This window comes from Polypterus senegalus, chromosome 7 (assembly GCF_016835505.1).
Source record: "Polypterus senegalus isolate Bchr_013 chromosome 7, ASM1683550v1, whole genome shotgun sequence".
NCBI lineage: Eukaryota > Metazoa > Chordata > Cladistia > Polypteriformes > Polypteridae > Polypterus > Polypterus senegalus.
In genome coordinates this window covers 100,327,323-100,353,442 of record NC_053160.1, presented here as the reverse complement: position 1 = coordinate 100,353,442, position 26,120 = coordinate 100,327,323, and the positions used below count along the sequence as shown (strand labels likewise).

The window sequence follows — 26,120 nt, the reverse complement described above, 5'->3', positions numbered from 1 at the left end:
GAATTGAACATACAGAGTATCAGTATTAAGTTAAAGTGAAGTTATAAAAGGCCATGTTAAAGTAATAACATGTAATAAAGTAATACCGACAATGTACACCTTCAGAAGTGGAATAAATCGACTGTATACGTAGAACATTTCAGATAAACGATGAATTTTGTTAATCATAAACAATGCAACATAACTATTATATGTGTTGTTACTTTTTATTTATACTCACCAAACGTTACAGATCTACATGGGAAATGAACACAGGTAATATGTTTATAATCATTCTCACTAAAAGACACTGTCAAAATATATTAATGAGAAAATTGAGACACATTGGCCTTTAGGAAATATAAAAAAGTGTGTGCGCTGTCACTTAGGACAGAATGCATTGTTAACGTGACGCACTCTCTACTGACACGATGTCACGAAAAAAAAGAAACAGTGCAGTCCATGCTAACTCAAATCCTCCTTGATGTTTGACCTAATGATTAATTGTCAATATCAAATCGATAAAATCATTTTAAGAAGATGACAAGTCTGCTATAGTCAGTTTAATCAACGCTACTTTTAAAAAGTTTCCTTATACAGAATATAAAACAGAATCTCAATGATACGGGACTCGAGTAGTAACGAATAATATGTGACACTGAGAAATTATAATTCCTAATAACGGGAACAAGTAAAACTACGACTTCCTAAAACAGACACTGTAAATGTAGGCATTTCAATAAATAATTTAGGAGACTTGTGTGTGCATTTCAATATCGATTTAAGAACTACGTAGGCCACCTGTTGTACTATAAACGGTAGCTCAAGCAGCACTTAACAGTAAATAGTCTAACAGGACAATGACTGACTGAAACGAAGATGCTGCGCCGCAACAATTAAGGTTCACACTGTCGTTCTGCATGTTTAGAAGGTTGGCTGAAACTGTTTATAGCGAATTGTCCCAAGTTGGAAGTGCCATATAGCGATCAGACACGAAAAGACACATTTAGGCATAATGGACAGTAGTATATTTTTCTACAATACAAATTCAGTACGACACCTGGGTCTCCAAACACACAAATATGAAGCTTATTACATTTTACAGTGAAACTCTTTACATACACAATATAATTAGGGGCGTGTGCCACCTGCCCGACTACGGTGGCCCAACCTTCCCTCGATAGCTCGATTCGCTCACTATCCGTCCAAGCTTGTTAAATGGAGGAATAGAAAAAAAACTTTCACAAGAGGAGGATCAGCGACACGAACCTGAGCGACAACACCACTGAGCCACCTAATCCGGATAATTAACGAGCTCTGCACAACTGAACTACTACTACTGTTCTTACTGCGGCGGATGAAATATGTTGTTTGACATATGCACGTTAAAATGGTTTAATTGATACGAGAGTATCATTGTTGTATTCTCCTAATGAAGACGAAAAAATTATATGTATAGATGTATACTATATGACGACGGTTTTGAACAAAATTAAGTGTTCCATAAAAGGTTGAACGATTTACCTAATCTTTTCATATATATATAAAGTTAATATATGACAATATATCTTTGACACTATGTATCAGACAAAGGAAATCACAGCAATCCACAAGAACAATAATTAATTCTCAGCAACTACCTGAATTGTAGCTTAACCATATCAACTGAAATGTGTAATGTCAATACGAATTACAAAATATAACTAGAGAGTTAAGTGTCAGATAGACTCTCAAAATTAAGAGGTCAATGCCTTTCAGTGTGCTGAGGCTTTACAAAGATTCAGTAACCAGTGACCATGTCTGCTCGAAGCCCTATCATGATCCAATCTCGGTACTACGCATGTCTGAGGCTTCAGTAGCGCGTCATCATCTCAGTAGTACGCATGTCTGAGGCTTCAGTGCCCCGTCATCATCTCAGTAGTACGCATGTCTGAGGCTTCGGTGCCCCGTTCAAAGCCTGTCATGACGCAATCTCATTTGTACGCATGTCTGAGGCTTCAGTAGCGCGTCATCATCTCAGTAGTACGCATGTCTGAGGCTTGTGCCCGTTCAAAGCCTGTCATGACGCAATCTCATTTGTACGCATGTCTGAGGCTTCAGTTGCCTCGTCATCATCTCAGTAGTACGCATGTCTGAGGCTTCGTAGCTCCGTCATCATCTAACTAGTACGCATGTCTGAGGCTTGGAGACCCGTTCAAAGCTCGTCATGACGCAATCTCAGTACTCTGCGCAAAGCTTCCACTCATTATTTGTTCAACGAGCTCCCGTTTGAAGTAGGCTACATATGGCATCAACAGAGTTAAAAAACTCAACAGAATTCCCATTGAAATGAAAGTTTGTAGATGATCAATACATGTTAAATGATCGTGCCCGATTATACGTTGTGGCAAAAAATAAAATTATAAATTATACATCATACAAACGCCGACTTGTTGAATGCATAATGCTGCAAAGAAGAGCTTTAGCAATACGGGTGACGACACATCTCTCACTATAATACTCTCCTAAATATCCATTCTTAGCCTCAACGTTTTCATGCAACACTGAAGGTATGTCATATAGTATACATCTATATATAATTGTTTTCGTCTTCACTACATACATACATGTATACATTAAAAAACATACATTATATACCATCCTCCTGAAAATAGTAGTGGTGCAGCGGTAGCGTTACCGCTTCATACTAAAGCATACGTGGGTTCGGGTCCCACGTCCACTCCTGTAAATTATGACCCAAAAGAGTCTGATTTTCTTTTTTTTTTTATTAAACAGCAAATTCCAGCGTGGACCGGGAGCGAACAAGGCGAGAACACTAGTAAAGATATATCAAATGGAAACGTGCATCTTGTTTTATGTCTATAACAAAAAATATTTGAGTAACGATTTCAACTGTTTTTGTAGTTGTTGATGGCGGGTTTAGCGGTTTAAATTTTTAAATATTAAATTGATAAGGTGGAATGTGTTCTTGCTTTGAGTGTTAATGTGTTAGTAACTGGGATTGCGCCTCTATTACTGGAAGATTGCTTAGGAATGATACAGACTGGACAACTATGTGTTTTAGGAAATGTTTTATTATTGCACTGTGCTGTGACTAAAAACTTTTACTGATCACCTGTCCGGACCTTGAAGATGTGTTCACCAGGGAGGGATGCTGCTGTTAAAAGCAAATGCTTTTTCAACAGCAGGTCCAGATGTGTTTATCCGCTGCTTTTTGTTGCCTCAGCACTCAATCTTTAATGCCGACCTTGATATGTGCACTGCTCACCTTGGAGTGCCCCGTGTGTGTCTGTGCCGGTGACTGATCTGCGTCGTGTCTCTCAGCCTCTCTGATGTGCTCTGGATTGACACCTTTGAATGTTTGGTGCAGCAGAGCAAATTCAACCTGATCTACCACAGTGGCTTTGTTATCACCTTATTCCAGCGTTTCTCAACCTTTAAGTATTTGCAACCAGAGTTTTCATAACAGTTTTAATCGCGCCCCCCCAACATTTTTTGAAATGTAGATGCATATTTGATTATACCTACTTAACTTTTATCGACATTTATCTAACTCTATACAGTATTTATTGTTCTATTATCAGAATGTAGTTTAAGTTAATTTGTTTTGGTTCCAACAGATGTTTTCTTTTTTTCACATCTTCGCGCCCCCCTTTTTGTTACTTCGCGCCCCACAGGTTGAGAACCACTGCCTTATTCAATGGAGGGGTTCATGGATGTCAAATGGCAATGAATAGAAATGCATTAATGTAAATATGTGAGCTGCCATCCGCAATTAGACATCGCATTTTGATGGTGATTTTGGTGATTCCCGAACAGATCTCTTATGCGATCCTTCCACAGTATCTCTCAAAATTATTTAGTTCAAATTGGTTATAAAGATTTCAATTCTGATCATTTTTTTTATTATTGTTAATTTTGATGAGTCTTTAAGTGGGATCGAACTCGGGCTAGCACTACGTTCAGAATTTGAAAAGCAACCACCTTAGTTAATTGTGCCATTGACGGCGTCATTTCGTTGTAGCTAATTCGTTACTTTCGTGCTCCACAAAATATTGTAAAGTACTAATAAATGAAATATTTCAATACTTGATCGAATAATAACAACTGATTTAAGGATTTCACCTTTTCTTTCTCAAATGTGCTTACCTATATCATGGCAAAGTACAGGGATAAACCATTATTTTCCGTCTACTCCATTTTAATTAAGTCAAACCAAGGAAAACATTTAAGGCTATTAAATGTGATCTCAAGAAAAGATGAGGGTTAATTCTAATACTAATAACAGGAGCGATTATAATGATACAGTGCAAAGGTAAATACTAATTGAAAGAGCCGGGAATCCATGCGTGAGGCGTCTTATTTTAACTCTTGCTATCGTATAGTGCATTCTGCTTGTCGGCGTTAGTTATATATATATATTTATATTTTTTAGACATCAGACACTAGAAGTTGCTGACGAACCCTTCTCTTCGTTGTCAGTCTGTAGCAGCGAAAAAATAAAAGCAATAAGAGTTATAACAGACGTCATTGAAGTGGATCATGAGTTTGTGTAATGTTAATGAAAATGGCCAGGAGGGGTCACTAAAGAGGTGAGTGTCAAATGCTTCGAAGCTTCGATACGATTTCCGACACAATTGCTTCAAACGTTTTGATGCTTCATGAGGCTTCACTCCGCCCATCACTACTTTCCTTCCAAGTATTTAATTAAACCCAATAGTGCATGCTAAATGCACACAGGTGGAAATGGTAACAAGCAAACTGGAGAAATGCTGTTCTCTTTTGTCATTTGCATATTATTGCTAATTAGCAGCAATTAAAAACTGAGAATACAGCTGTTTAAGACTAAAATAAGCAATAAGGGTTCAAAATCATAATTAGCAAGACAACTAAAGTAAAGCAGAAGTGTTACTTGAGCAATAAGTGCTTCTTATTAAGCAACTGGGTTGAAGCAAAAACCTACAGCCACTGCGGCCCTCCAGGACCGTGATTGAGGACCCCTGTTCTAAATGATGCAATTTCTCTTGCCAAATCAATTGGTTTTGCTCAGTTACCTCCTTATGTATTACTTCAGAAAGTGCAATGAGTTAATTTTGAACTTTTCACACCAAGTTTGTTTGGAGCAGATATTTCAAACTCTGGAGCAATTTCCCCTGTAGTTTATTTTGCCTTGGTAGATGTACAGTAAGCACAGCAATTCCACTCTTGCATATACCAAAACAAAAACTATCTTGAAATAGTAGTCTCCAAGCAATGTCTGGAGAAGTTCACGTGGGGTTTGAATGCATCATGGCACCAATCTAACTACAGCAAATACTGTACATTAAGAGTAACACTTGTCCATGTTATGGTAGTCATGCTATGCTATTGAGACAGGTAATTAGGCAATCTCAGCATAAAAATAAATAAATTGTCCAAGTACAACCACTGATTAAAACTTTTCATCTTGCACTGCAAGAGTGATGCACACAGGTGGGATAGCCTCTCAATTCAATTGCTGTTTTGCCAAAATATGGACCCTGAAGGCACATTAACTTTGACACTATGTAGTAAATGTTAGTCAAATATTCCTTAAGGCAGTAGATACATCATTTAAAATAAACTAGAGATAATAGTAATAATAAATGCAGTAGTAGGCTACTTAAAAGTAAATACGGAACAATGTACAGTAAAAACATACTAATCTGATTTGTCTACTATGAAAATTAAATTGAAGCATTGTATAAATCAGCAGAGCTTCCCATCTTTTGTAGAGTTGCCTAAATGAAACGTGAAATAGCGCATCATTTTCATATATGCTACTGGTTATCAGATAATAGGCATTCACCTCACAGACCTGTGTTTGACAAGTAAACCACATAATTATTGCTAATGCAACAACATACAAATACGGCTGTTGTCAAACCTCCCTGATGATTTTTCAAGGCAAACAATTGTTCCTGTGGAATGAAAGAAGTCCTGGGGCCTCATGTATAAACGGTGCATACGCACAAAAATGTTGCGTAAGAATGTTTCCATGTTTCCAGGTAAAACCTAAACTTGCTGTAAAGACACACACATTTCCACGGTAGTTCATACCCTGGCATACGCAAGTTCTGCACTTGGTTTTGCAGACTTGCGGAACCCAGCGTCAAAGCACACGGCTTTATAAATACACTGAAATTAACCGCAAATAATTGATTATTAGTTTAATGTATCTGATTGTAATTAACCTGCAACAATATAATGGTCCACAGAATGGTTGAACTATTCTAAATACCATAACTGCTTTAACGTTGTTACTCTCAGTGCACCCTAATAAGCTTACATATGACACTCGGACGGTGGGCTACAACTTGCCTTTTCATGGCACCTTTGATATCTGACAACTTCTTTTTTATTTCGGGCACTGTGCGACTTTATGAAGTTGGGCTTTCGAGTTTCTCCGACATGCTATGTTACTCGATCAACTTCCTTTTGTTCTAAGTGTTCTAAGCTTACAAATGGCTTAACGTCTATTACAGAGCTGATGGTGTGGCAATTTGTATTTGGAGAAAGAAAAGTAACGACAGGAATTGGGGGTTTAGTACGTTTGAAAGAGACAGTACTGCTACAATAAAGTATTTCATTGAAGGTCGCGCATGGCACACCAGCATCTTGTGTGAGATATGAACAATCACTGCACCATCGTGTTTATGTTTAATAACATGCTTTAACTCCTATCATCATGAAAATTATATCACATATACACTCACCTAAAGGATTATTAGGAACACCATACTAATACGGTGTTTGACCCCCTTTCGCCTTCAGAACTGCCTTAATTCTACGTGGCATTGATTCAACAAGGCGCTGAAAGCATTCTTTAAAAATGTTGGCCCATTTTGATAGGATAGCATCTTGCAGTTGATGGAGATTTGTGGGATGCACATCCAGGGTACGAAGCTCCCGTTCCACCACATCCCAAAGATGCTCTATTGGGTTGAGATCTGGTGACTGTGGGGGCCATTTTAGTACAGTGAACTCATTGTCATGTTCAAGAAACCAATTTGAAATGATTCAAGCTTTGTGACATGGTGCATTATCCTGCTGGAAGTAGCCATCAGAGGATGGGTACATGGTGGTCATGAAGGGATGGACATGGTCAGAAACAATGCTCAGGTAGCCGTGGCGTTTAAATGATGCCCAATTGGCACTAAGGGGATTAAAGTGTGCCAAGAAAACATCCCCTACACCATTACATCACCACTAGCAGCCTGCACAGTGGTAACAAGGCATGATGGATCTATGTTCTCATTCTGTTTGTGCCAAATTCTGATTCTAACATTTGAATGTCTCAACAGAAATCGAGACTCATCAGACCAGGCAACATTTTTCCAGTCTTCAACTGTCCAATTTTGGTGAGCTTGTGCAAATTGTAGCCTCTTTTTCCTATTTGTAGTGGAGATGAGTGGTACCCGGTGGGGTCTTCTGCTGTTGTAGCCCATCCGCCTCAAGGTTGTGCGTGTTGTGGCTTCACAAATGCTTTGCTGCATACCTCGGTTGTAACGAGTGGTTATTTCAGTCAAAGTTGCTCTTCTATCAGCTTGAATCAGTCGGCCCATTTTCCTCTGACCTCTAGCATCAACAAGGCATTTTCGCCCACAGGACTGCCACATACTGGATGTTTTTCCCTTTTCACACCATTCTTTGTAAACCCTAGAAATGGTTGTGCGTGAAAATCCCAGTAACTGAGCAGATTCTGTGTCCTGTCAGAGGAAGAGAACGCCTGGAAGCACGTACTGATTCACACACATAGAGCACATAGAAGATCAAATACAAAACAAAGCATTTAACATGCTACTTTAGTTACAATGGGATTTGAGTAACTAGTAAATTAAACAATTTTAAGATGAAGTTAATGATGTTCTGCTTTAATGACAAAATAAACTACGTTTTTAAAGTGTAATTTTCAAGAGTTGACATTTTGTGCCTTTTTCCTACTGTGTGCCTTTTTTTTCTCTGTACCCTAATAAGCTTTCATATGACACTCAGACAATGTGCTACGACTCGCCTTTTCACGACGACATTGATATCTGACAACTTCTTTTTTTATTTCGGGCACTGTGTGAGTTTATGAACTTGACCTTTCGAGTTTCTCCGACATGCTAATTTACTCAATCAACTTCCTTTTGTTGTTCATACCACTGTTTAAACCAACAAATAGTACATTTTTCCTTGCCTTCACTTGGTATTCGCTGATATTCTTCTATTTTCCCTCGTGCCTTTGCGATTGCCTTTTCACAGAACACTGAGTTTAAGGACTATTTATACTGATTTGCATATTCAAAGAGACGTAATTCTGGGAGGAGTTGGGGTGGGGCAGCAGGTGCGTGCATGTGCGTTACTTTTCCTGCTGACCGGGATTTATGTAGCGGAAGAACGTGGAAGTTGGTGTTCACACAGATTTATACATCTGGATTTTTTTGTGCGTAAGCACATTTCCGCTGTTGTGCTTACGTCATGTTATAGTGCAAATTCTACACACGCCATTATGCACGAAGCCCCTGGTGTTTACTGTTACATTCTGGTTCACTTGAAAGTTTGCCATGTTAAACCCAACCATACTAACTGGAGATTAAAACAAAGTAGTTAATCATTTCCTGATTCAGCACAAAGCACTATGATTTTTAAACAGATTTAGATTGTGGGTGACATCAGTCACAGTTGGGATTACACTCTCTTCCTGCATCATTGGTTTCATTATTTATTTTAATAAATGCTTCACTTTTTACTTTTTTGTTTTAGTAGCTTGCATTTATTATACACCAGTGTAGCAAAGTAGAGGTTTTGAGGCTTTTATTCCTTCTATTGTTTCTATCTTTCAGCCTCTTCCATCTTATTTCTGTCCTTAACATTCTTGTTATGTCTGTCAACACGGGAGGATCAAGATGTTGCCGCATCAATGCGAAAGTAAAGGTATACTGAGGGAGCTGTGGAGACCAGCCGAGGTAATCAATACATAAACTGGAAAGTGAAATTTTCTATAGGGACAATCAAAAATTCATGTAAAGAGATCAGAGAAAGAAAGGTTCTAGTAGAAAAAAACAAACATTAATAGAATAAGGTCACAAATAGGCTTAAGACTAAACGTAACATTCTTAAAAATCCAATTCAGGGCAATGGGGGAGCCAATCATCATGTTATTAGCAGGAAACAGCACTAGATTGACCAATTCACACAGTTTAATGGCCTCATTTCCAGTTCTGTCCCAGTACTGTCATCACCATAGTTTTAAATAATCAGTTGAGTTGCCTATTGCATATTCCACATTTGATCTTCTGTTAACAACGTTTCACACAGTGTCAAAAGCTAAATGCAAAAAGGAAATTGATTACAAGAGAGAGACTAAGCAAATTCACACCATGCAACAACGTTTCAGGTTTTATAATTCAAGTATTTTTGGGGAATGCGCTGACTGCTGGAGGGTTGCATGTTGCCATAACTGGGTGTGCATGCATGTCACAGTAGTTCAGAAATTGCCAGTTCACCTTAACAATTGATGGTGATACGTGATATTTAGATTACATTAGATTAGATCAGATAAACATTATTAGTAACATGGGGGAATTCAGAGGCATACAGCAGCAGAAACAAATAAAAAACAGGGATATGTATTCACAGGACAAATAATATAGACAATTAATTAATTAGTTAAATAGATGATCAGTATATCGTGCAGATATTTTAAAATGGTATTCAAAATGAACTCAATAAGTGCCATGGAAGGAAGCCTTAAATTACCTGATAGCAGTGGACAGAAAAGACCCTCAGAGATGCTTCTCAGCACACTGTGGTGGAATGAGTCTACAGCTAAAAGAGCTCCAAGAGAGTGCCCCCTGGAGGAAATGGAGAGGATTTTTCATGATGGCATTCAATTTTGCCTTCATCTGTTTTTCTACAATAGGTCTCATTGTGTCCAGGGTTCATCTGGTGATGGAGCAGTCTTTCCTGATAACTTTGTTTAAGCATTGTGCTTCTTTTGATCTCAGGTTTCTTCCACAGGAGACTGCATCACTAGTCACTATGGACTGATAGAATATTTCCAGCAGCAAGCTGCACACATCAAAAGACCTGAGTCTCCTGAGTACTTACAGTCTGCTCTCGCCCTTCTTGCACGTTGCCACTGTGTTGTCCGTGCCATGCAGTTTGTTGTTTATCTGAACCCCCAGGTATTTGTAGCTCTGCTTCACTTCCACATTCCCCCCTGGATGGTGACTGATCTCAGAGTCTTCTTGGCATGCCAGAAGTCTTTATCCTCATATTGATTTAAGATTCTCTAAAAGGTGAAAAGCTGGTCAATCACATTCACATGTCATGAACTGGCTTGGGCTCTATCTGTCTTGTTTTTTCTTTTTTCTATTCAGTTTATACAGTAAGCACATGGCACCAGGCTGATAGCTCTTCAACACTAAATCCTCTAATGATTCTTTGGTCTCTTGCTCTGTGACTTCTCAAGGTGAACCCTATGCTTAAGTAATGATGACATAATTAATTAGGAGATGGAGTCTGTGTAATATAAGGGAGGCAGTGTCTTGTAAATTCTTTTGTTTTTCTGCAGCCCCTTACTCTTCTTGAAAGATCTTGTACTTCACATATTCAGTTCATGTTTATTAAGGTGCTCTAGTTTTGATCTTCCTTTTACATTGTTTACCAGATTTAAGGATGTTAAGGTTCTTCAAAAAATACTCTAAACCCACCTCTACAATATAGCTGTCTCTTGATCATTTAAGAAATTACTAGCATCCCTAACATTTCTTTATAGTTTACAGTATACAGGCATTTTTTGGTTCTTTCTTATAAAATGCAGTCCTTTTTGCTGCTGCTTGTGTTTTCTTTCTTTTTTGTACATGACAGTGCTCAACAAAATGTGATTGTGACAATTTCATGAACAGTAGGATGCCCATAGAGGACTGGGTGGTGTTTTGGCTTTGGAGCCTCCACATTTTTATCTTCTCCAACATCCCATCAACTACAGTTTTTATTTTCCTGCCCTTCCTGGTCATCTAACCATAACTGGTGTTATTAAGCTAGTATATATAGGTGTTCTTGTAAAGAACTTTGAGATAATTTCATGCATGAAAATGTAGTATATAAATTGTTGATGTTAATTGAGGTTCTTTAGGTCCAATATTTTTAGGATTTTTTTCTGTATTTATTTATAGAAAATGCTTGTTTATAACCAATTTTCTATACATGTATACTCATATGTATTACTATTATAGAACAAAATATTTCTTCTAGCCGCACCAAAAAGATGGCATAACTTCAGCCATGTGATAAGTTGTTCAAGTTTTTTGCTGTTTTCACAGTCTGTAGGACAACTAACTACTTTCTAGATGTCAGTCTTATTTACTTTATAAAAACTCTGGATCTCTTTTTGTATTAGTTTGACTGGCTCAAGAACAATGATGACTTCAATTGCCACTTTCCTATTGATATATTGATCTGCTGTATACCTGTCTTTCCAGAGCTACTTTCAAGGATTTAATTAAAAGAAACAGCTTTATTAGGCATAACCAGCTTGTGTGTGGCTAGAATTGTATCTTATGATACCATGCTGATATTGGTTCACATAAGAATCACAAATTAAGTTCAAATACTCATTTGTCATATTTGAGACCAAATAATACGTAAAAAAATCCTAGATTGTAAAAGATAAGAATGTGCAATCACCAAACATTGTCATGCTTGATTTTGTGGAGCTGTGTGACAACTTTGCACTGCACACTTTCTATAAGAGACAATGCATAGGGTGACCAGATGTTTCTTCTGAACCTGTTTTCTTTCTGAGATGTAAAATATTGATCCAGGGACTTAAAATATTCCTAAAATTGTCCTGGATTATCTTTGACTTTTTACACACATTGTGAATTTAAAGGAAATGAAAATGAAAATAAAAAAGTCAATAACAGGACAAAGGTCAAAACTGGGAGACAAGGAGATCTTTCATCAAAGCCAGATCTTTTGATGCAGCAAAACAAGGTGATCTTTGAATCATTACAAAACTGACATCACAAATGAGCACACCCTGGAATTCTGGAAAAACACCTCCATGGAAATTGTAGAAACATAAACCCAACACAGTGGCTCCAAGATGGGAAACAAAATGGCATTGCAATATAATATGATTAAAAAAATGAACAGTTTCAGAATAAATTCTGCATAAAATTAAACCCTGAAATTGAATTGTTGTGAGATGCAAAGATGCACGTATAGATTGATGGGACCTGCACAGGAATTTAAACAAATGTTTTTTTTTTCAAATTTGGAAAACAGTATGGGGGATTTCAAAATAGTCACATTCTTAATTTTAGTTTTTGTAATGTTCATTTATCCTCCTTTTTAATTTCTTCTTTTCTGGTTTTAGTTTTGTTAATTGTTATTTATTTGTTAATTACTACCTGTTATTGGTTTGTGTTATTTATATTGATTACATTTTAATGTAAATTAAGTATCTGTATTAATTTATTATAGTGGGGTGAAAATTTTCATTTGGTTACATGCATCCGTTGAGCTGCAGTTACCTGAGAGCAGCTTGAAACAAGTGTAGTCACTGCGTTCTTGCATTGGCAATAGTTTGCATTTTGTAACATTGTGGTTTTTGTCTACTGCATATTTGTGTTTTTTTTTTTTTTTTTTATTTTGACTTCCCTGATTTAGTATTTGGTGAGCAGAATTTATTTGATTATTGTTTTTTTATCTCAGTTATTTATTTTATGTAATAAAAGTTCTAAATTTTAGTTTCTGTACTTTGAATTTTTTAAATTAAGCATTTTGAATTATGTTCTCTTTCAGTTCTCTTATTTTTTCCTTATTTTTTGTTTCTTTTATTTAACTACTGGTGACTTTTAGTGATGTTTTTGTTTGTTGCGAATTCTTAATCATTTAGCAAATTAATTTAAATTGTCACATTTCATTTAGTACATGTTTTTTTTGTGGTATTTGGCTTTCCCTTTTGGGATGAACCAAAGTACCTATGTTATGGATAAAAAACAATTCTCAGAGAATTGAGAGACTTAGTATTTTATTCATTATGATTTTTTTTGAGCAACAGAGATTCATTTATGATTGGTCAACATGCATTTCTCAACTGACATCTTTAATGGCTATAAAGAAAGTTACAATAGTTTTGCTCTCAATATTAACTTGACAGGACAATTTCAGGAAACAAATTGTACATAATTAAATGTAACACTTCTGTTAAATACCAAGTGGGACACATCAATCACATTTGAATGGGTAATTAGTGAATTATAAATGTTATGATTTTGTAAGATTATTATTTTTATAATTTATACTTATATCTGTTGGTCTTTTTCTAAACCACTCAATTTTTTAACATTATATTTTTATTTTTCCCTTTCTGTCATATTGTTTTTCATGGTTGTCACCATTTTGGTACTCAGGGTACTTCTCTGTTGTTATCTCCCATTGCTATTGCATGATAATTAAAAGTCATGATTCTAGATATCATCAGAACATCAGAAATAAATGTCCATGTGGTGGACTTCCAGTTTTTCCAAGATTATGGATACCTTCACAGCAAATAATGTGTACTTTATCTTTGTCTTCCAGTGCCTGGATGTCTGCTACATTCTGTTATGATTTTGGTTTGTGCATTGAGTTTTGGTACAGAATAATATTATGGTTAAACAAGTTAGAGTTTTATTTCCCTACACAGGCAGCAAATTAGATATGGATTGATAACTGATTCACTGACTATAATGTTGAAAAGCTTCCAGATATTTTTCCCTACAAGTATTGGAATAACTCATTGACCTGTAGTAAGGTGGCAAACTGAGTTCTTTTTTCAGTCACTGTTCACTGGTTCTGAGTGCCAAGCATGTCATGATACAGCTATGAAGGTGCTCTTAACATTTAGCAGCAACTTTCAGGTATGACTGCCTTATAAATGAAATTCAGGTCCAAACTTCTGGGTGTGGTGGAAGTGCTGAGGTCCAGGGCTCCAACAGCAGTGGGGAGCCCCCTGGCGGTGACCATGGGCCCCTACAGGGTTGAGCTTCCAAGCTCTTTACCCGTGGTCCCCAAAGCAACCAGGGCAGTCGTCCCCTCATGGTCTGGAGGAGGTACAAGCCTTCCTCTGGTTCTCTTGGGCATCCCGGCTGGGCAGCAGCCCCAGCCACTCGCCACAATAGATAGATACTGTAGATAAAATGTTATTTGAACTCAGAGGGATATCTTGCTTTTTACAGAAGCTCAATAAATAAATACAAATCAAAATGACTAAAAAGAAAAAACTTCCAACATGGCAGTTGCAGTCACAGTGAGGCATTATACAGACATATTCATGTTGGTATAAAGGAGCCCAAGTAGTGTTTCTTGACACACTTCTGTTGAATAATTTTTTGTTCAAAGTACTCAATGTTAGTATGTCAGAGAGAAGATGTATAGCATTGTTCATAATGGCATTCATTTTTTTGCTTTAATTCTCTCCTTTGCCACTACCTACATGGGATCCAAAGTGTGTCCAACAACTGAGCTTGTCCTTTTTAATTTGCTCATTGATTTAGTGGACCTCTCTTGAAGTGATGTTACCAGCCCAGCACACAACAGTGTAGAAAATCACACTGGCCATCACATAGTTGTATAAGAAGTAAAGGACGTCACTACCCTCATTAGAGTAACACAGTCTCCTAAAAAAAAAAAAATGTCTGCTCTGCCCTTTCTTATACAGTTCCTCTGTGTTATGAGATCATACAGCCACTAATTGATATGGACCCACAAATTCTTGTAGCATGGCATCACTTCCACATCCACTCCCAGAATAGTGATGAGGCATAGAGCCGGTTGAGTGTGACAAAAGTCAAGAACCAGTTCCTTCGTTTTACTGATGTTAACTTGCAAACAATTCTTTCTGCACCAAGAAACAAAGTTGTCCACCTGACTTCTATAAACTGTGTCATTCCCCTTATCAAGACACCCCATGAGTGAAGATTCATCCGAGAATTTCTGCTAGTGACATGACCTGGTGTTATATTTATAGTTGGAGGTTTACTGAGTAAACAGCAATGGATACATGGCTTTTCCCTGTGGTGCTCCAATGTTATATACATCCATGTCAGAGACCTTGTCCTTGAGTCTCAGAAATTGTGGTCTATTTGAAACATTGTCCATTATCCAGGACACCATAGGCTCATCCACCTGCATCACCCTGAGTTTACCCCTTAACAGGGATGGCTGGATAGTATCAAAATAATTAAACATTGTCCTCACAGTGCTGCCAACTCTGCCCAGGTCAGAATAAGCCTTGTAGGGCAGACAATTAATTGCATCATCCACTCCAATCTGTGACCGATAGGCAAGCTCCAGGTGGCCTACCAAAAGAGGACTCATATAGTCTAGGACCAGCCTCTCAAAGTTCTTCATAATGTGACACATAAGTGTGACTGGTTTGTAGTCATTAAATAAAGAGGAACAGGCACAGGGCAGGATGTTTTCCACAGCAGCAGCACTTTCTGGAGCCTTAATGACAGACTGAAAAGGTCACAGACATTAAGAAAGGAAGGTCAGCACAGGCCTTAAGAACTCAAGGGCTGCCTCCATCTGATGCCATGGCTTTTCCTGTGTGTAGCTTTCTCAGTTGTTTCCTCACTTGATTATCAGTTATGGACAGCTCAAACTGATGGTCAGAAGTGAACTCCTCTCTAGTAGTACTGGTACTAGTAGCTGTTGAGCTGGTAGACATGGTGTGGAGGGGACTGGTTATTGGAAGAAGGTGGCAGTGGGAGGGAAAGTCTATTAAAACATTGCTTCGTGGCATTAACTTTATCCATGTTTGCTTCTAGCAACTGTCACCTGGATTCCTTTAGTCCAGTAATTATGCCGGTCCATTCCAGACATCCCTAATGTTATTCTGAGTCAGTTTGTTTTCTATTTTGGCCTTGGAGGCTTTGTATCCTTCACTCATTTTTTCCTTCAGCTTTCGCTGGGTGTCTTCCACAGTGTCTTTGTCACCAGATTTGAATGCTCTCATCTTCTCTTTTAGGAGATCTTGGAACTCCTTTGTAATGCAGGGCCTGTTGTTTAGAGCCACCAAAAGTAATAGTCTATGATGCAGTGACTGAATCTCTCAATATCATGCCCATGTGACTTGCACATCTGTTCCCAGTCTGTCTTTTGGAAGCAGTCATTCAGAGCCATTTCAGGTTTAAATGTGAAGTTGCATATTTGTTTATTCTTTATGTTATCCTTTTAGACATTATTAAGGTGAAAATGTTTTAAGATAGGGATCCCTAAAATTTATTTGAAGTCATAGTGGGCATTCAAAACAAAAAGATTATGGACTTCTGCTCTAGCCAGAATAATACTACTTCTCTGGTATACTGTATGTAATTGTAAAATCAGTTAATCTGTTTGACACCATAGTGAGTGAAAATAGTTATAATATTAATTTAATCTTGTATTTTCCAAACTATTTCCAAACATTCAACAAATATATCAACTGAACTTATTTTTTTCAAACACTGAAAATAATTATAATATTGATTTAATCTTGTATTTTGCATTTCATGCTTAAATCCAGGAAAACCTTACAGGTGGTTCAGTGGCAGCGCTGCTGCTTTGGAGTAAGGAGGTTGTGGGTTTGCTTCCTCGGTCCTCCCTGTGTGGAGAGCGAGAGTAGTGAGAAAAATGCTATATAAATGTAAAGAATTATTAATTATTATTATTAGAAAAAGGCAAAGGCAGTGAAAGAAGGGAAAAGCAGCATTACAATTTGTTCCATTCTACATGGCTCTATTCTTCACACACCATAACGCATAGTCTTTTTCCTCCATTTCACTTTGCAAATGCATTGTTCTGGCAGTGAATGTGGAATATGATTAACATGGAACAATATATAATATTTAGTGCATTAGCGTACAGATCTGCAAGATTGTCATGTAAATGCAAAGTGTTTGCTGGTGTGGAATACTTTTTTGGAGCCATGGAGTAAACATGAAGCTTTCTAAACAACATAGTAAGTGAACATGAACACTGAGGAAGGTGTTTATTCATTCCGAGATTTGTAAAGATCTACCACCGGTTAATATCTCGGTGAGGTGGAAACCTTTAAGGTGAATTGGTGGTCAACAGTTAAATAAATAAATAAGAGAGAGAAAGTAACAATAATGAAAAATAGTGTTGTTTTAGTTTTACATGCTGTCACCAGTTATACTATTATACATGATTTGAAATCATTTATAAATTCAATAAACTGGAATATCTTGCATAATGAAAATGTGCGAGTAGCTAAGATAGATTAACCTTGTTTCTGCCTTTCAGATTTTATGTAGGATTTTAGACCTTTACTTGCGTATCCTAATGAAAATAAGATATATTGTAATATCTAATAAATAATTTGACATGCATTTCAATATAATGTAACAATATGCAGTTCAAATGTACTGTATAGGTTAAAGATTGTATCTAAGATATAAAGAAACATATTTTTTTCTTAATATACTGTGTGTCCAGACCCAAGGTAAATTGTTAATTACTTATTTTTTAACTGTTGAGAAAACCTAAACACAGTTTTTCCAATGTGTGATAAGTGATCGGTGACGCTGTGCTGATTTTAAATAAATATTCACACTTGAGCATGCAGGCCCGGATTTGGGTGTGGGTGTGTGTGATTGCCTTTCGCTCCTGGGACGTTTGGAGTGCCTGGCTGATCACACATACATATGCGAATGCAAGCATCAGTCAGGTGCCTCATTATGGCCTTGGAGGAAGCATCCAATTAGGCAGATGATATAAGAGGAGCCTGCACAGCAGAAAAGGATGAGAGAAAGAAATGATTCATAGAAAAAAATGAATAGAGAGAAATGGAGGTTAAAGGATGGAAGAAGAACGCAGGAACAGGAGAGAGCCAGTGAGATAGAAAGGAGGAGGCAGGCAGCCAGGAGGAGAACCCCTTGTGAAGCTGATGCTTTGGCTGCTTATGGTGACTCTGGCTGAGCAGCTCAGGGAACTGGAGTGAAACGGGAACAGTCAGCGGGAGTTGAAGGAGTAAAGGAGAGGCTAAGATTGGGAGCACTGTCGGGGAGCCATGGACCACAGGGACCTGATCCTGGCAGCGGGAGTCAGGGAAGCTCGGCACGGCACCCTAATAGGGCCACAGATGGCTGCAGAGATCCAAGCCTTGGAGGAATGAGTTTCGACACAGCATGCTGCCAGGAGCCATGGGCCGAAGGGACCCAAACTTGGTAGAGAAGATTGGCTGTGCCTGTCGGTTAGGCATCTCCTCTGCTGGAAGATCCCATTTGGGGTAAGTGGAGAAGACATCAGTTTTAAAGAGATGCATCTCAGACTGAATTTTTAACAGAAGGTTTCTGCCTGTATTTCTAACCTAAATTTAACAGATCATTTATTTAATTGATTTTATCTACCACAAGCAGTTCTTTTTATTGGATTATTTGCTTATGGAAGATTTTCGCACTGCACTTTATTTTAAATTTGATTTATGGATTGATTTTAATAAAAGCACCATTTCACTTTTGCCCCTATCCCTTGTCTAAATGTATGTGTCCTCATCTGCCTGGCTCATCTTGGCTATTATGACTATCAACAGTGATGGGATCAACAGGCTCCAAGAAGTTACAAGGGAGTGTGTACTTAACCTGCACCATCACACAGTCATTCCAATTTCCTTTGAACTCCCTGTGACTCACTAAAGGTAATTGAAGCAAGTTGCTCCATCACCATATGTGGACTGCAATTTACAGCTTTACTACTTCTTACTATTTATTTGTACTCGGTTAATAATAGGTTTATAATTTGTGCTGTGTCACAGTACGATTTGGTCTAGAACATACCACAATATCAGAAAAACTGTTAAAAATAATATTTTTTAAAATTTACTGCAACAGCAGTCAAGGTACCATTGCCTAGGATATGCCTCATGACCCACTGCCAAACCAGCCATGTTGGAACATGCTGCGGGCTGCATAACGTTCAGCACAATGTTTCCAGACTCAAAGTTTGTCACGCCTGCTAGGTGTAAACCTGCCTTCATCTGTGATGAGAATTGGGTGCCATTGTTGGAGCTGCCAATTGTGGTATTCTCTGGCGAATGCTAATCGAGTTGTGCCGTGATGGGCTGTGAGTACAGGTCCCACTGGAGGACACTGTTGCCAGTTGGAGGTCATTTTGTAGGGCTCTGGCAGTGCTCCTTCTATTTCTTTTCACACAAAGGAACAGATACTGGTCCTGCTACTGGTTTGAAGCCCTTTTACAGCCCTGCTCTCCTCGTGTAATGGCCTGTCTTCAGGTATCTCTACCATGGTAATGAGACTGTGCTGGGAGACACAGCAAACCTTCATGTGACAGAGGAGCTGGATTACCTGAACTGGCTGCAGATACTGCTTCATGCTGTCACTAGTGACAGTGATACTAGCAAAATGCAAAACTAGAGAAAAATCAGTTAGGAAGGATAAGGAAAAAATAAAAAATTTTTGTGACCACCATCCGCAAAACCATTCCCTTTTTGAGAGTTGTCTTGCAGTTGCCTCTCTAGTGCACCTGTTTTCACTTTCATTTGTGTCAAAGCAGGTGAAGCTGATTCACAATTGCTTATGCTTCCTAACTGGACAGTTTATTATCCCCGAAGCTTAATTGACTTGGTGTTAGACTGGGATGATTAAATATTCTTTTAATTTTTTTGAGCAGTGTATTTTCTTGCCTGTTCATGGTGGCTCTGCTCCTGTCTCTTGTGTTGTGTCTTTATGTCCTTCTGATACTGAATTGGGTTTTTATTTTCAGACATCCTAATGATATTCATATTAGGATGATCTGTACACTGGTCTGATGACTTTAGGTGATTCTTTTAAAGTATTAAATCAGGATGTAAAATTTGTGGTGAGGTGGGGGTGGCCGGGTTAGGGGGATTGGTATATGAGGGATGTGATATGGTACATTTATGGATATATGAACCCCTGAAGGAAAGACAGGATGTCTTTAGAAAAAGGCAGGTTTAATGAACCTTAGTGATAAGACACAGCTGGACACAGGCATAGGGAGTGCTGGCTAGGGAGACACAGAAAAAGCTGACTAGAAACCAGATGAGATGGTGTTCTGGTTACAGAAAGAAGTGACCAGAAAGAGCTGAAGAGAATAATGATGACCTAATAAGCATCTTTTGAGTAGTACAAAACATTTTCTATAAATGGTTGAAATAAAAAAGTACACGGATATCAAGATAGTTTAAAAACAAGATATTTTAATACCACATACAATCATCCAGAAAGAAAGACATTATTTTGTGAACAACTGACTGATTTGTGAAGGTTTGGCATTACAGAAACATTTCAGCAAACAGTTTCATGTAACCTGAGTCTTCAAATCTGGAGTTTCTGCAATGGGATAAAGTTACAGTACCAAAAAGTACCCACTGCTGTAATCACGAAAATGTTTTACAGATGCTGAAAGTCTGAGAGAAACAAATCTAGTCCACAGTCATGTAGGATGCAAACCCATATACAAAACTATACCAATTTAGGAGATGTACTCTCTGAAATTATGATATTGGTCCCACATATGGAAAACCACCTAATGAAATAGATAGCTCCATTGTTTATAGAAACATACGCTTAAAACAAGCAGAACAAGAAAATGTTCCTGTGATGTCATTCATGTTTTGGAGACATTTGTTTTTTTCTTTAGAATTCTCATTTTAAATAATTGTATGACACTGACTGGTATGCAGTTGGGTATGCAGGTCTTAGACTATTTGTATTACTCTGATTGTGAAATATTGATAACTATAACACATCTGAAAGATGGCGTGGGAGGAGTTTTTTGGTATCATATAAATGAATTAGAAAACAGAGTTGTACAGCTATCAATCAATGACAGTTTGGAAATGGAGCCAAAAACAAGCATTGATGTCATCTGCAATGTAAATACATAATGTGTTCACTTTTTAGAAAAACATTTTACAGTTCCTTATTACTAGGGTGTTGTACTGTGTTAGCCATTATGAATGTAGTGAGAAGTCAAGCAAAATTACACCTTTTATTGGCTAACTAAGAAAAAAGTTCATTACATCTTGCCTGAAGAAGGGGCCTGATTGGCCTCGAAAGCTTGCATATTGTAATCTTTTTAGTTAGCCAATAAAAGGTGTCATTTTGACGGACTTGTCACTGCAGTTCCTTATGTAATACATTTGTTTTTTTAGCCAAATAAAATTACTGAGATCCATATATATTATATACAGTATTATATCTCCTTGACTTGTCAAGCTAAGGGTTTCAAAAGACGTGTCACCACCTCCCTTCTAGAACAGAAGCTGCTGACCAGAATAAAGGAAAAGTGACCCTGAGCTGGCTCTCCCTGCCTTCACCAACAGCCATCTCCTCCCAGTAATTCTTTAAGAAGATCATTTATACAGTTGTTGGGCATCTGTTATGACTGTCTGAAAATAAACCCAATTCTCACATACACTGTGGTGGCAGTTTCTTTACAAATTTCAATCTATATTCCATGCATTAACCAGGACTTTATGTCCTGAGATCTCAACCTTTTTCAGTTCAATGTTTTTTGTTACCATGACTGTAAACCTAGCTTTCATTCTGGGCACACGGTAATGTTGTTTATGGACAAAAAACATTAATTCAATTGAGGACATGGTCCTAGCAGTTTTTTTGTCCTTCACACATTTAATAAATATTTAAATATTTGTCTCACTGTAATCACAGCAGCAATTACAAATGTCACCAATGAGAACAATGTAGCTTAATATGTAGAAGGTACAGATCTTCAGTAGAAATTAAACATATACGTTTTGATAAAATGCTAAAGATAAAGTGTAGCAAACTTTATACATTTATCATCACATCTAACTCACTTTATTTAAAAAAATTTGAAGGAGACACCAACCTCACACCCACATCATTTTTGTGATGTCAGTCAATTTTGTGGTGGGGTTCTGAAATTGTCCAATATATATTTGAAGGCAAAGTTGAATCAAAGTATTAACAAGTTTACTGTAAAACATAATATGCTGCATTAACAAGATGTTTTTGGACTTTGATACTTTACTCCTTTGTAATATTTTAGCATAAGCAAGTATAGATGTTAATCTACCATCTGACATTAAAAGATTAGTTATTAAAATTCTAGGCTTACCTGACAATTTTGAGCAATCATTTTAATTAATGTTCACTCATGTTTCCTATGACATTTTACTCTGTAACTAAGCAAATATGTCTTAGTGAAGAATTTGTATTCTTATGAAACAGAAAAAAAATTATGTAGGTACATTAGGTATATTTAATAATAAAACCAGCATCCCATTCTCTATAATGTGTTTTTGCAGCCTGTATAAAATGTAACATCACCTAAATCAGGGGTGTCAAGTTCAGATTCTAGAGGAAATGCAGGTTTTTAGCTACAGCCACTTCTTCATTAGTAAAGAATTACTGCTGCTCATTGAGTTTAAGTATTTCACCTTTATTTTTAGTTAACTGGCATTTTAAAATGTTTACCGTTTAAGTAAGTCTTTTTTTTCCAATCAGCAGCCAGAACAATTGGAATTCAAGTGACAGCCAGCAGATATTCAGCCAACTGGGGGCTTTCAACTCGTCAACCTGTTTCTTAATTAGGGGTTGATTCTTGCTCTCAATGAAATGCATTATTTCATTCTGTTTTTTGCTATTGCTCTCATTCTGCTACATCTGAATTTTTTTAAACTATTGGTTTTATTTTTTCTGGAAGCACTATAAATATGGCTTATGGATGGATATTTTTCCAACATTCACATTTTTATTATCAGAGATTTTATTGAAATAGATATTATATGAGGAACACAAATGTGCAAATGGAACCATGTTTGCTGGTCATTTGCATCTCACTATTGTTTGACTGCTGGTTAGAGAAAAATGACACATTTAAAGGTTATAAATTTGAAAAAGCAAGTCAACTAAAGAAGTACAGAATGTTCCATTAGCAGCAGTAATTACTAATTCAGAATGCAGAGAGAATGAAGCTTGCAGTACTGTAGCTACCCAAGAAGACTGATACCCTTGGTCTAAATCTGAGCAATGTTGTAATGTCAATACAGTATATATGAAGAAGTCTGTAAGCAGCTTAGTGCATTGCATACAGCAATACCCAAAATTATGATAATACAGAAATTTTACAATCCTAGAATACCTACCCACTTTCTAAAAGAAAGCCACTAGACATGCATCCCAAGTCCCAAAATAGAATGTTGTTGGATAACATTCAGACCTCACCTTCCTGAAGTGTTACTTTAAACTCCAGAAACGAGGCCACTTCAAAGCTAATGTAGCATCCTAGCTTTGGCACTTACATCAAAAATAACAGTCTTCTTCCCTGTTCCAATTCCTTTGATAGCTAGCACCTTAGCTCCATTACTTATAAGATCTTGGTGAAACCTAGCACATATTTAAAATCTGGCTATACTAAAGCCCTGGAAGACACACTTCCTATTGAAAACATTAAGGTCCACAAAAAACATAAATTCTTAACATTATTTGTGTAAGAATGAAAGATTTTTAACACCTCACATTTTACTTACTTTGTTGTCCAATTCATTAACAACTTTAGTTTCATTCGTCTTCTGAACCCACTTATTTTAACTCAGGAATGTAGTCCGCGGAAGCCTGTGCTAGCAGCAAGGCAGGTACCACTCCAGGAAAGCAGACCAGTCCATCATATTGGAACAATTTAGCATCATCAAAACCAATGAACCTGCAGAACATTCACGTGACCAAGGTGGCAATGTGACTACAGTGATCAGCTGTGAGCTGTAAACTCTAACTACTGTGCCACCACACCAACATATATGCAAGTAAACAATGACAATATCAAAAAAAAAACCCATCAGGACAATCATGATTCTAACCCCTGCAGAGCGCTAATTTTCATTGCAAGCAAAGCCGTAATGAAAGGCCAATTCCCAACACTGCATGAATGTATTTTAATTAGGCAGTTAGGTTTTTTTTTTGATGATGTACATTCATAAATCTGTCAATGTGTGGTTAGTTTTAACTCATCACTCTGGACAGGTTTATTTCCATCAAGGTCACAGATCAAGTGGAATTCCAGGAAATAAAAATGTGAAAGGTTTATTGAAAGAAATACCACATTCAAAATTTTCTACAACAGTGAAAGTAATGTTAATTTTTAGGTGTTTGTAGTTCATTGAAAAAGAACAGATACAGTATAAGTAGAAGAGCATATGAAGAATTTATATTAATTTGTTCTTATTTGATCTGTTAAGATTTCTAATCATATGCTTTAAGCATATTTTAGAGATTTAGCACAAGTATTCTATGCATCTGTGAATTCTTAATTTCAGGCAATGTAGCCTGCAGCATATCTTTTCTGAATGGTGGCAGACTCAGGAATATGAAGCAAATAGAAGGCTGTGAAAGAATTGCCCAGTCATAAATAATGTATTCCACATCATCTGAAAAGTTCTGCATGAAAGATGGCAGTGGCTTGGCTTTGGAGAAGTCCATATGGATCTGCGTAGCTGCAGGGTTCATTTTGGTCTGCTGCAAAATTGAATAATATGTTGTAGTTGCATTAAGTTCTTTTTCTCAAGCCCCAGGTTTAATCTATGGACGATTAAGTGATGATAGTAATACCACTGACTCTCAGGGTGAGGCAGCTAAGAGGGGTGCCTTATTGCACAGTGGAAGAGAGTAAGGGTGGAAGCATTAACTGGATGTAACTAGTCTCCTCCTATTTACTTGTATTGCTATACAGAAAAATACACAGTAATGTTTATAGCATAATAAAATACAATAGCAACAGCTACTGTGGCATTATACTGGGAGTAAAAAGCTACCGGGGCTCCGGCAAGTGCCAGACTTGCATGTTATTATCTAAATCTATCTTTCGTGACAGCTATCAAGGCCGCTATTAGGATAAAAGCATGTACACTCTAGTTTAAGAGTTAATGGTCAGTGAGCCCACAAATGAAGACAGCTGCATTAACACCAACATCATGTTCTGTCATGGAATTAGATGGCAAGCAGGCACTCCGTCTGAACATTGGGACATTCCCACATCTATTTTTTAAAGCTTTTCTACAAAAGTGGCAGGAAAGAGTCCCTGGCGACCATCTTCAGTGTATCCCCAGCACCAGGTCTGGTCCACAATTTCCACAGCACGGATGACATCTCCTGGCTGCAACGATAGCTTGGAGTCATCATCTGTAATGCAAGCAAAGCCATGGTGATTACAGAAGGATTAGAAAGCCTATTAGCACAGACTGTATAGTCTATTGGTATCCAGTATCTTCTAAGCACTTGCCATTTAATCCATAATGAAGGGACAGCCTGGCTGTTTTTCAGTTTAAGCAAAAGAAGATAAAGAGGAGACATGATTGAAATGTTTTAAATTATGAAGGGAATTAGTACAGTGCTGCAGTGGGCTGGTGCCCTGCCCGGGGGTTTGTTTCCTGACTTGCGCCCTGTGTTGGCTGGGATTGGCTCCAGCAGACCCCCATGAAGCTGTAGTTAGGATACATAGCAGGTTGGATAATGGATGGATGGATTATTACAGTGGATCGAGACTGTTATTTTAAAATGAGCTCATCAAGAATAAGGGGACACAGTTGGAAACTTGTTAACGGAAAATTTTGCACGAACATTAGAAAACTAGATCTACATATTATTATATTTACTAAAATCTTAAGCTGTTCCCAATTACAAAATTTCATAAGGCTTCCTCCCCATTATGTCTCATTAAAGGACAATTAGAAGCATTATATTTGCACATTCTGACATTTGTATCCACCTTAATAAAAGGATAAGTGTGTGTGTCTGTCTGTCTGTATGTCCGTCCAGTTGCATCACAAACATTTATAGTAATAAAATGCATTGCATTTGTCATTCCAATAGATGGCACATCACAAACATCAACACTGCTTTTACAAATCCCATACCAAACGGCACACAACATATTGCATTGCAAATATTAATGCTGAGGTCTGTGTTGATTACCTAGATTTCAACCCATTGGCAGGCAGCACAGCTAATCTTTAATAAAATGACAATTATGCATGCAGGCAACCAAACTTTAGTGAGAATATTGATCAGAAATTATGTCTAGAGCATAACCGGAGAAAATGGCCACCTACAGGTTAG

At 37.4% G+C, this 26,120-nt stretch overlaps 1 protein-coding gene across 1 annotated transcript in view; it reads right to left on the bottom strand.

The window, feature by feature from the left end:
• Positions 1-21,131: 21,131 nt before the first annotated feature.
• Positions 21,132-26,120, bottom strand: part of si:dkey-40c11.2 (drebrin) — a 201,626-nt gene continuing 196,637 nt past the window's right edge. Inside the window, exon 16 of the mRNA XM_039759084.1 lies at positions 21,132-25,184. Within this exon, the coding sequence (XP_039615018.1) occupies positions 25,048-25,184 (137 nt within the window). The 3' untranslated portion in view covers positions 21,132-25,047. The remainder of the gene's footprint in view (positions 25,185-26,120) is intronic.